Below are 12,651 nucleotides of genomic sequence, written 5' to 3'. Positions count from 1 at the left end.
TTTTATGCCTTACTATACTATGATGTTTTTATGACTTTTTATGCCTTACTATACTATGACTTTTTTATGCCTTACTATACTATGACATTTTATGCCTTACTATACTATGACGATTTTATTACATTTTATGCCTTGCTATACTATGACTTTTTTTTGACTTTTTTTGCCTTACTATACTATGACTTTTTTATGACTTTTTTCGCCTTGCTATACTATGACTTTTTTTTATGACTTTTTTCGCCTTACTATACTATGACTTTTTTTATGACTTTTTATGCCATATTATACTATGACTTTTTTTTCACATTTTTCGCCTTACTATACTATGACTTTTTTTCACGTTTTTTCGCCTTACTATACTATGACTTGTTTTTCACATTTTTATGCCTCACTATACTATGACTTTTTATGCCTTGCTATACTATGACTTTTTTTTTTAGTTTTTATGCCTTGCTATACTATGACTTTTTTTTCACATTTTTCGCCTTGCTATACTATGACTTTTTTTTCTTCTTTTTATGCCTTGCTATACTATGACTTTTTTTTATGACTTTTTTCGCCTTGCTATACTATGACTTTTTTTATGACTTTTTTCGCCTTGCTATACAATGACGTTTTGATGACTTTTTATGCCTATGACTTTTTTTTTATCAATTTTCGCTTTGCTATACTATGACTTTATTTTTGACTTTTTATGCCTTTTTTTTCACATTTTTCGCCTTGCTATACTATGACTTTTTTTATGACTTTTTTCGCCTTGCTATACTATGACTTTTTTTATGACTTTTTTCGCCTTGCTATACTATGACTTTTTTAATGACTTTTTATGCCTTGCTATACTATGACTTTTTTTTCACTTTTTTTGCCTTGCTATACTATGACTTTTTTTTATGACTTTTTATCCCTTGCTATACTATGACTTTTTTAATGACTTTTTATGCCTTGCTATAATATGACTTTTTTTTCACAATTTTCGCCTTGCTATACTATGACTTTTTTTTATGACTTTTTTCGCCTTGCTATACTATGACGTTTTGATGACTTTTTATGCCTTGCTATACTATGACTTTTTTAATGACTTTTTATGCCTTACTATACTATGACTTTTTTTGATGACTTTTTTCGCCTTGCTATACTATGACTTTTTTTATGACTTTTTCGCCTTGCTATACAATGACGTTTTGATGACTTTTTATTCCATACTATACTATGACTTTTTTCACCTTGCTATACTATGACTTTTTTAATGACTTTTTATGCCTTGCTATACTATGACTTTTTTTAATCAATTTTCGCCTTGCTATACTATGACTTTTTTTTTTCTTTTTATGCCTCGCTATACCATGACTTTTTTTATGACTTTTTTCGCCTTGCTATACTATGACTTTTTTAACGACTTTTTATGCCTTACTATACTATGACTTGTTTTTCATATTTTTATGCCTCACTATACTATGACTTTTTATGCCTTGCTATACTATGACTTTTTTTTCAAATTTTTCTCCTTGCTATACTATGACTTTTTTCGCCTTACTATACTATGACTGTTTTTCACGTTTTTTCGCCTTACTATACTATGCCTTGTTTTTCATATTTTTATGCCTCACTATACTATGACTCTTTATGCCTTAATATACTATGACTTTTTTTTTCATAATTTTCGCCTTGCTATACTATGACTTTTTTTTTGACTTTTTATGCTTTGCTATACTATGACTTTTTTAATGACTTTTTATGCCTTGCTATACTATGACTTTTTTTTCACATTTTTCGCCTTGCTATACTATGACTTTTTTTTTTTACTTTTTTCGCCTTGCTATACTATGACTTTTTTTTTACTTTTTTCGCCTTGCTATACTATGACGTTTTGATGACTTTTTATGCCATACTATACTATGACTTTTTTTTAATCAATTTTCGCCTCGCTATACCATGACTTTTTTTATGACTTTTTTCGCCTTGCTATACTATGACTTTTTCCGCCTTGCTATACTATGACTTTTTTAATGACTTTTTATGCCTTGCTATACTATGGCTTTTTTTTCACATTTTTCGCCTTGCTATACTATGACTTTTTTTTTACTTTTTTCGCCTTGCTATACTATGACTTTTTTTTTACTTTTTTCGCCTTGCTATACTATGACGTTTTGATGACTTTTTATGCCTTACTATACTATGACTTTATTTTAATCAATTTTCGCCTTGCTATACTATGACTTTATTTTTGACTTTTTATGCCTTTTTTTCACATTTTTCACCTTGCTATACTATGACTTTTTTTTATGACTTTTTATCCCTTGCTATACTATGACTTTTTTTATGACTTTTTATGCCTTACTATACTATGACTTTTTTTATGACTTTTTATGCCTTGCTATACTATGACTTTTTTTTTACTTTTTTCGTCTTGCTATACTATGACGTTTTGATGACTTTTTATGCCTTGCTATACTATGACTTTTTTTTAATCAATTTTCGCCTTGCTATACTATGACTTTATTTTTGACTTTTTATGCCTTTTTTTCACATTTTTCGCCTTGCTATACTATGACTTTTTTTTATGACTTTTTATCCCTTGCTATACTATGACTTTTTTTATGACTTTTTATGCCTTACTATACTATGACTTTTTTTATGACTTTTTATGCCTTACTATACAATGACTTTTTATGCCTTAATATACTATGACTTTTTTTTCACAATTTTCGCCTTGCTATACTATGACATTTTTTATGACTTTTTATGCCTTACTATACTATGATTTTTTATGCCTTAATATACTATGACTTTTTTTTCACAATTTTCGCCTTGCTATACTATGACTTTTTTTTATGACTTTTTATCCCTTGCTATACTATGACTTTTTTTATGACTTTTTTCGCCTTGCTATACTGTGACTTTTTTATGACTTTTTATCCCTTGCTATACTATGACTTTTTTTTGACTTTTTTCGCCTTACTATACTATGACTTGTTTTTCATATTTTTATGCCTCACTATACTATGACTTTTTATGCCTCAATATACTTTTTTTTCACAATTTTCGCCTTGCTATACTATGACTTTTTTTTCACATTTTTCGCCTTGTTATACTATGACTTTTTTTCACATTTTTCGCCTTGCTATACTATGACTTTTTTTTCACATTTTTCGCCTTGTTATACTATGACTTTTTTTCACATTTTTCGCCTTGCTATACTCTGACTTTTTTTTATCAATTTTCGCCTTGCTATACTATGACTTTTTTTTTTACTTTTTATGCCTAGCTATACTATGACTTTTTTTTCACATTTTTCGCCTCGCTATACTATGACTTTTTTATGACTTTTTATGCCTTACTATACTATGATTTTTTATGCCTTAATATACTATGACTTTTTTTTCATATTTTTATGCCTCACTATAGTATGACTTTTTTCGCCTTGCTATACTATGACTTTTTTTATGACTTTTTATGCCTTACTATACTATGACTTTTTTTTCACATTTTTCGCCTTACTATACTATGACTTTTTTCGCCTTGCTATACTATGAGTTTATTTTTGACTTTGTATGCCTTTTTTTTCACATTTTTCGCCTTGCTATACTATGACGTTTTGATGACTTTTTATGCCTTGCTATACTATGACTTTTTTAATGACTTTTTATGCCTTACTATACTATGACTTTTTTATGACTTTTTATCCCTTGCTATACTATGACTTTTTTTATGACTTTTTTCGCCTTGCTATACTGTGACTTTTTTTTATGACTTTTTATCCCTTGCTATACTTTGACTTTTTTTCATGTTTTTTCTCCCTACTATACTATGACTGGTTTTTCATATTTTTATGCCTCACTATACTATGACTTTTATGCCTTACTATACTATGACTTTTTATGCCTTAATATACTATGACTTTTTTTTTCACAATTTTCGCCTTGTTATACTATGACTTTTTTTATGACTTTTTTCGCCTTGCTATACTATGACTTTTTTTTATGACTTTTTTTGCCTTGCTATACTATGACTTTTTTTAATGACTTTTTTCGCCTTGCTATACTATGACTTTTTTTATGACTTTTTTCGCCTTACTATACTATGACTTTTTTTTCACATTTTTCACCTTGCTATAATATGACTTTTTTCACACTTTTTGCTTTACTATACTATGACTTTAAAAAAAAAATTTTTGACTTACTATACAATGACTTTTTTTCACATTTTTTGCCTTACTTTACTATGACGGTTTTATGACTTTTTATGACTTACTATTGTATGACTTTTTTTCACATTTTTATGCCTTATTATAGTATTACATTTCTAAGCCCTATTATACTTTGCTATGAAGGTCCAGAGTAAAGTTGAAGATGATATCAAAACTTGCAGATTCATTTGTGCAGGACGCTTACGTTGCTTCACATGGCATTCAGGGCTTGTGTGGGCATGCTGGGAGAAAAACATCTGAGCTTTCATTCTCCCATGATCCTCTCCTCTTTTGTTTGTTTCGCTAATAACATCAGCTCTCATGTCAATTTACAAATGCTTTGCACTCAGCACCACACTGCTCACTCAGTATGGGATTCAGGGTAGGAGAACTGCATTGTGGGTACAATGAGGAGGGCTGGAGTGGCAGGTTGAAATTTATTTTTGTGTGCTTCTGATATTAGCCAACCCATCTCTCACTCTGCATGAGCACCAACGGGAAAGAGAGAGAGATGTCTCAGTCTAACTCAAACAACTAAAGAAAAATCTCGCCCAGATGAAAGACATGTCCACTCATGTTCCTTTCCGTAACGTCAGTGTAAGTGACTGTATTCTAAATAATTGTAAATTAAACTCGAGACTCATTGGGTAATCAACAGAAATTGGTTACTTGAGCTCATACTGTAATATTTTTTTAAATTTCTGACCATTTATTGGAACAAATACCCCATCACACATGTAGTTACCAGACATTTGCAATGAGGGTGTACAAAAATAATTTATACATATGTCCAAATCCTAACCCACACCAAAATCATTGAACCTGAATTTAACTCTCAAGTAATATCAGCTGTTCTCGTACAAACATAATCTGTAAATCAGTGCGTTCATTTTTCATGAATGACACATACATTATAAACGAGTAGTGAAGTATTGTGGAAACTCATAGTTCCCATCTCACCTTCATGAGTTGAATGCTGTGTGACCTTCACTTCTGACAATCAAGTCATTTTAAGGGAATCAGTGTCATCAATAAAACACTGTTAGTCTTAATGGGCAGATTCCTCAGCCCGCCTCAACCCCACAGTGTACAATACCCACCTCTGTCTGTATCACATCTGACTGTGTTTGAATGGTTCTGTGTGTGTTGGTCAGGTGGACATTCAGCGACAAGAACATTGACACTAACATCAAGTGTCTGATTTCATCCCGTCCTCTGACAGATGGATGTAAGGTACTGGTTTAACTGGTGGCTGTTAAATCTGTACACTGGGACAGGTGAGACGTGGAGTTGCCAATCACAAACGAGCAGGTTGTTTTTGCAGCTGGGAACAAACTGCATCGTTGTACTAATTCAAAACTGATCTAGAATCTGAAAGTGAAGTTATATTAAAAAAAGTTTTGATGACACCTACAGATGATTTCAGTGTCTTTCCCTGAATGTTAAACCTGACCAGAAACAGAAGAACTTAAACTTACAGCATTCACTCATGTAAGGAGTGTGACAAAGAACTGTGGGTTTGTGCGTGACGCTGTGTGTCTGCGCTGGTGCAGGTGGTGGTCAACGCTCTGATCGGGGCGATTCCCTCCATCATGAACGTGCTGCTGGTCTGTCTCATCTTCTGGCTCATCTTCAGCATCATGGGCGTGAACCTGTTCGCCGGGAAGTTCGGCCGCTGCATCAACCGCACGGGTCACATCTACGAGGCCTCCTTCATCAACAACAAGTCCGAGTGCGAGGCGCTCAACGACACCTCGCTCTTCTACTGGACCAAAGTCAAGGTCAACTTCGACAACGTGGGGGCCGGATACCTGGCTCTGCTGCAAGTGGTGAGCTGTTCTTTTTTCTTTTAAACATATTTAATCCGGCGTGTTAAAGGAAAAGTTTAACAATCATCCCGACACATTTTGACCATCGAGTCCTGAAAGTCTTGTTTTCTTAAAATAGTATTTACAGTATTTTACATAATCAAACATAATTTTGACCTGTGTCAGTCTGTCCTCTGTCATTGTCTAATTTAATAAAATAAGACTTTTAGGATCCAATATGAACAAAAATATCACAAATGACCCAAACTCCTCGGTCTCTCTAAGCCTCAGTGCTGCTTTTTAATACCGACTCTCGCACCACCACGTCTTCGTCCTCCTGTCCATCAAACCTGGGAGACGGCAGCTTCGGCAGATCTCGGTGTAACTGTGTGAAACGAGCAGAACCTGTGTCAGAGAACAGACGAACAACAGTGTGAATCAGTCATCAGCTTTCAGAAGAGAGAAAAGAGCTCTGAGTGAAAACTCCTCTCCTGCAGGACGACTTCAAATCAAATTAAAGCCGAGTGTCTCCTCCACAGACCGTAGGAGGATTGACTTTTCTGCTGCTCGCTCTCATCTTTTCTCTTCGTTCCGTCCATTTGCTGTCTTAGCCTTAATTTACCTCCCACACCTGTTCTTTATCACTCCCACTTTTGACTTTTCCACCTCTCTCTCTCTCTCTCTCTCTTTGTCTCCATTTGTCGCGTTGGCTTTAATTTCTTTCCACTTCCTTCTGTCTCTCACTGTCCGTCCTTCTGTCTCTGCCTCAGTGTCTCTGAACCCTCTTTAATCATTGGACTGTAAATATGAAACAATCAAATATTTAAATCTGATTACACAAGAGATAAATCATAGAGAAGATCATAAAACATAATTACGGGATAAAACTGGAGGAATGTAAAAGCATGACTGACTTTATATGAAAACACATTAACATTCATGTATTGGCTGCGTTTTAGACTGTAAGTGTCATAATGATTATTTACAGTTGGTCGGTGTTTAATATGTGTCATAATGAATCTGAATAAAGTTTGTCCTTTAAGATAAAGAATGTATAAAGAGTTGTTATAAAATAATACTTAACAAAGTGTAACAGGTAAAGCAGCTTATTATGAAGGTCGCATTAAAACTGTAAAGTAAAGTAACTTTATTTGATTGTTCTGTGTAACTGACGTCACTCGACTGTGTAATGACCACATGTGACCAGAGAGGCCGCTGTTCAGCAACAGTCGCACTTTAAACAACGTTAATGATTCTGAAACGTGGATTTACCGCCGTCTCTCTCATGTCCGACTCTGAGAGTGTAAATTTACCATTTGACTAATTTTAGAGCTAAATTATTAAATTATACTTTAATTAATTAATTTAGTGTTTTTCACCAAAACAGCAGTTTTAATTTTGAAGTCTTTTATCTCCTATAAAGTGATAAAATAAACTTGAACTCTGAGATAAAGATATTAAAATGGTGGTGAGTCGAAACTTCTCCTCCGCCCTGTTTTTACCCTTTTTAATATCCTTCCATCACTTTCCTTTCCTGTGAATTTGAGTCTGAATTTTCTCTGTGTTCATGAACTTCCCTCCCTCCCTTTTGTCTTTCAGCCCATTCTTTGTGGTCTGTCGTTTAATCTCCTTCTCCATTTCTTCCTTTGTTTCTCTCTCTGACCCTCCCTCTCTGTCTCTCCATCATCCGTTATTAAACACAACATGAACAAAGCCAATTACAGCCACTTTTCCTCTCCTGCCTCCTCTTCTTTACACATCTCTCCATCACCTCGCTTTCTTTACTTACAATCCATCGTTGCCATCCTCCGTCTTTTCTCTCTCGGCCTCTACTTCGCTCTCTCTTTTCTTTCTCGCTCTCTGTCGCCCACCACGGGAGTCCTGAGAGCCTCCAATCAATCAGCGTCTGAGAGGCTTTTATTTTTAGAGCGACTCCAGCCAAGTGGGAGGGAAATGGAGAGATGGAGGGAGAGAGGGGGGGGGAGAAAAAGTACAAATGGTGTAAGAAAATTAAGGTTCGAATGGAAAGAAAGATACAGCAGTGAAAGGAGAGAGATGGAGGGATGGATTTGAAGGGACAGAAGAGGGACGGAGGAGAGGTGAGGAGATGGAGAGACAAAAGGAAGAAAGGGAAGAGATGAAGAAGACAGGATGTACTGTGAAGGAAAGGAGAAAGAGGGATGGAGTTCAGCCTCAGGTTTGTTGATGTAAAGAGACGGAGAGAGAGGAAAAAAAAAGGGAAAGAAGTTGTCGTTCTGCTACTTCAGCTGCTGAGAACTTAAGAGTTGTCAGACACCGGTCGCCTTGGCAACGAGTCGCTCAGCATCTCTCCGTGTTTGGCTGGTCGGCGCGGCAACGGTTGGCGGGGGCAACCCTTCCATTAGCATCTGGAAATAGCTCCACGCTGCAAGAAGTGAAGCAGAGAAGAGAGAGTCGTCAGAGCTCAGAGTCTGGATCTGGATCTGGATCTGGGTCTGGATCTGGATCAAAGACACCTTATCTACTACAGCTACAACCATCAATATTAACACTTCACCTGACTCACTCCGGAAAAGATCTCAGGTCCTTCACTTACATCAAAGTTTCAGGACATTCCTAAAAATACTTCATTACAAGCAAAAGTCTGTTCAATCCACCTTCAGTTAAAATACTGAACAAAACAAGAACATTCACTTCATTATCTCATGAAACAAAAAGTTAAGCAGCTGGACCTTCCTGAGAACATTTAACATTCCCGTTGGCCAACTGATCGATCGATCGATCAGGTTGTTTGTCTATAGGAGCGAGAGTTGTTCAGACATCAGTCGACGTCACCGAGTTTCCGCATCAGTTAAAAGTTTCAGGCTGAACTCGTCGTCTTTTACAGTGTGCCCCCTCTCACTCACATCCGACAGACCATAATAATAACAGGTGGTAACCCGTGGCGACAAGCCGATTTCAGGTCTGAGTGACGGACGGCAGGCGCCCACTCAGACCAAAGTACCCCCCCCCCACAGAGGAAGGAAGCCCATAAAAGGACTTGTTGATCTTTCATTGAGGAAAAACCCGTCAGTGGTGTTTCCATGGAGCGCAGACTCTCTCTCTGCTAATTTCCTTCTAGAACAGGAACGCTGCTTCAAGATCCTTTTTGTTCAGTTATCCACTCAAGTGCAGGAAATGTGTCGGACGTCGTCGTGGTAACAAGGCTGCAGAGAAACTCAGATCACACCTGACACACAGGAACACAGCGGTAGAAATGCTGCAGGCAGAGATGAAGGATTATTTGAAAGCACATACACTGTGTGGCCGAAAGTATGTGGACGCCCCAGTTCTCCTGCGTAGCTCTGAAGTGTTATCCTGAATGCTACAGGTGTCCACATACTTTTGGCCACATTGTGTAAATTCCTGTCTCTCTTAGTGTTCAAGTTTTGAACCATCAAAACCAAGAACCTCAGTCTCTGAACATGATTTTAAATGTTCTTTCCTCTCACACCGTCACAGTTTTTATCCCTGATGAACAAGATCATACATCAGGCCGATGTTCACAATCCCTTATTTGTATTTATGACGTTAAAGTGATTTCTTTCCTTCTCAGACTGTTTCATGGAAATCGTTGTTTTCAGTGACGCTTAGGAAATAAAAAGGTTACGGAAAAGTTCAAATGAAAAACCTCTTTTCTCCAGTTTTCATCATCTTTGATCCTCAGGCTGATTTTGCAAACACTGCAGTAGATCGTACGGATCATTGTTGCTGCACTGTATTGTATAATTACAGGTTATCACTTTTTAATTCTTTGTTTTTGTTTTGTTTTTGCAGGCGACATTTAAAGGCTGGATGGAGATCATGTACGCAGCCGTGGACTCCAGAGCTGTGAGTCAGAGAATATCTCCAATCTTATCTTTACATTTTCTACCACTGGATGAAATTAGATCCAGATGAGAGTAAAAGTAAAAAGACGCCGGTGAGACAACAGAAAGTAAAATTAGACCTTAAATAAAATGTTGATAGATTAGATGAGGTCATTTAAGGTGAAATTCATTAAAAATAAAAATATTTAACTTGATTAAATTAAAATTAAAAGGTCAAATGAGATCCTGTCTAATTAAAAGACTAAAAGTGGGTTAAATGAAAAAAGTAAACCAAGTTTTTTTTGTTTGTTTTTCAACCTTAAAATTTAAGATTTGATAAAAAGGGATTAAAGAAACAAGAAAGAGGGCGACAGTGATTTAAAGAAAAGCAGTTTGAGCTTGTAACTGATTAAATAAAGATGAAGTTAGATGAGTTATTAGAATAGATGAGAAAATAAGTGATTATTTGTTAAATAAGGGAAATAACAGGAAGAGTGTCTGTTCTTAACGACCTTGTTTCTCTCAGGTTGAGGAGCAGCCGATCAAGGAGATCAATCTATACATGTACCTCTACTTTGTCATCTTCATCATTTTCGGCTCCTTCTTCACCCTCAACCTCTTCATCGGCGTCATCATCGACAACTTCAACCAGCAGAAGAGAAAGATAAGTAACACGTGTGGAAACGAACAGAACGTTGTTCAACAGTTCATCAGCTTAAAAACAAAGAGTGAAAATAACAGAGACGTGTTTCTGTGTGTTGTTTACTTAGGAGGACAGGACATCTTCATGACGGAGGAACAGAAGAAATACTACAACGCCATGAAGAAACTGGGCTCCAAGAAACCTCAGAAGCCCATCCCCCGACCTCTGGTACCCACACGCACACACACACATGCACACGCACACACACACACAGACACACACACACACACACACACTCGTTTTAAAATTACATTTGTAAATCGCCCACTGTTCACGTCTTATCCACGTTTTCTACTGAATCAACACAATTAATAACGGACTCAGGTCCAGACTGAGTTCAGCTGCTCGTCCCTCTTAAACCTCTTTTTAAATAACTCCACAAATCCAATTTTAACTACATGTTTTTCCATTTTAATTATTAATTATTATTAAGCTCATTCCCCAAAGGGCTTTACAGAGAGGTTTAAAAGGACAATTCAATAATGAAACCAAATGAAACTGAACAATTGATTGAAAATGAAATGTAAAATAGTGAAAAGCTTAAACTAAATTAGAACATTACTAATGGATTGAATTATTTGATTGATGATGACGAGGTCAGCCATGTTGACGACCTCCGTAATTAGTTCTCTCCGTCTTTCTGTGTCAAATAAAAGTATTTAATCATAAACAATCACCTGTTCACTTCCTGCCAATTTTCACATTAAGAGCCTACCAGGAAAGGGAGAGATTACAGTGTTTTAATGTGAAACACCTGAGCAGGAAGTGTTATGATTAAAAAAAGACAGCAAAAGTAGAAGAATTTAGACTTGATTAATGAATGAAAACGAGGTGCTGTGGTGTGTTATACAGTTTTACACAGAGTTTTTATTTGCATCAACATAAATCAGCATTAATTACTGATCAAAACAGAAGCCTCTTATTACATGAGGATAAACTATAATTAAAATGTGGAAAATAAGGAAAGGTCCGCCTCTAATAAAAGCATATTTCAAAATAAAGGCCTGAAACGTTTTGTGTAAAAGGGTGATAAGTGTAAAATATATATATATAAATGAAAGTGCAACAAAGCCAGAATAAATGTAAAATCATTAAAAATAAAAAACCTGTCTTCCTGTGCAGAACACGGTGCAGGGCTTCTTCTTCGACCTGGTCGGGAAACAGGCGTTCGACATCATCATCATGGTGCTGATCCTCTTCAACATGATCACCATGATGGTGGAGACGGACGAGCAGTCGCCTCAGATGGAGTACATCCTGAACAACGTCAACCTGGCCTTCATCATCGTCTTCACCGCCGAGTGCCTCATCAAGATCGTGGCGCTGCGGTGCTACTTCTTCACCGTCGGCTGGAACATCTTCGACTTCGTGGTCGTCATCCTCTCCATCGTCGGTGAGTTCATCTACGTTCCTGCGGGGAAACACGAGGCGTTCAGGGACAAACGGAAACATCATTTTCAGCTGAAACAACATATTTCTGAGTCTGTTCTGTTGAATTTTAGAAAGAGTTCAGCTTAAATTTAAGGGTTTAAAAATTAAATTGATAATACTGGTGAAATAAATAATACTATATAATAATATCTGCTAATACACAGTATTATTATATATGTATAAGGATTAAAAGTGGAACATTTAACTTTTAAAATCCTGTTCTAATTTCTAAACTACCATATCTGAGACATCCCTGCACCGCAGCTCGTTGGAACTTGTTGGTTGATAAAACAATATTGATTATATATGTGTGATAGTTGAATATCAGTCGATGTATATGCCCTGTGTGTGTGTGTGTGTGTGTGTGTGTGTGAGTGTGTGAGTGTTTGAGTCATCGGCCGTGGCAGCAGGAAGCAATGTACTGAAATGTCTGCCTGACCGTTATCTGTCAACAAAGTGACCATCCGAGTGGCCTTGATGTTTACCCTGCACCAAGGTCCTCTGTGGTCATATACAGTACCACACACACACACACACACACACACACACACACACAAACACACACACACACACACACACACACACACACACAGTCTAGAGTGGCAGCACAGACCAACCTAAACAGGTAATTTAGCGATCAGTGCTCATATTTCGTGTGCTACTCCTCCTGTTAGCTTGACAAGATTGTGTGTGTGT

At 36.4% G+C, this 12,651-nt stretch overlaps 1 protein-coding gene across 1 annotated transcript in view; it reads left to right on the top strand.

Annotated features, from left to right (window-relative positions):
* Positions 1 to 4,741: 4,741 nt before the first annotated feature.
* Positions 4,742 to 12,651, top strand: part of LOC111649038 (sodium channel protein type 5 subunit alpha-like) — a gene marked incomplete at its 3' end in the record, with an annotated part of 9,767 nt that continues 1,857 nt past the window's right edge. The window contains exons 1-6 of the mRNA XM_023398777.2: positions 4,742 to 4,783; positions 5,740 to 6,015; positions 9,790 to 9,843; positions 10,348 to 10,485; positions 10,588 to 10,692; positions 11,647 to 11,917. Coding sequence (XP_023254545.2) covers positions 4,742 to 4,783; positions 5,740 to 6,015; positions 9,790 to 9,843; positions 10,348 to 10,485; positions 10,588 to 10,692; positions 11,647 to 11,917 — 886 coding nt within the window. The remainder of the gene's footprint in view (positions 4,784 to 5,739; positions 6,016 to 9,789; positions 9,844 to 10,347; positions 10,486 to 10,587; positions 10,693 to 11,646; positions 11,918 to 12,651) is intronic.

The sequence above is a fragment of the Seriola lalandi genome, unplaced genomic scaffold (genome assembly GCF_002814215.2).
Source record: "Seriola lalandi dorsalis isolate HSWRI2012SDOR001 ecotype SW California unplaced genomic scaffold, Sedor1 jcf7180002049881, whole genome shotgun sequence".
Classification (NCBI taxonomy): Eukaryota; Metazoa; Chordata; class Actinopteri; order Carangiformes; family Carangidae; genus Seriola; species Seriola lalandi.
Note: the sequence above shows the minus strand (reverse complement) of the source record. Positions and strands in the feature narration are given on the sequence as shown.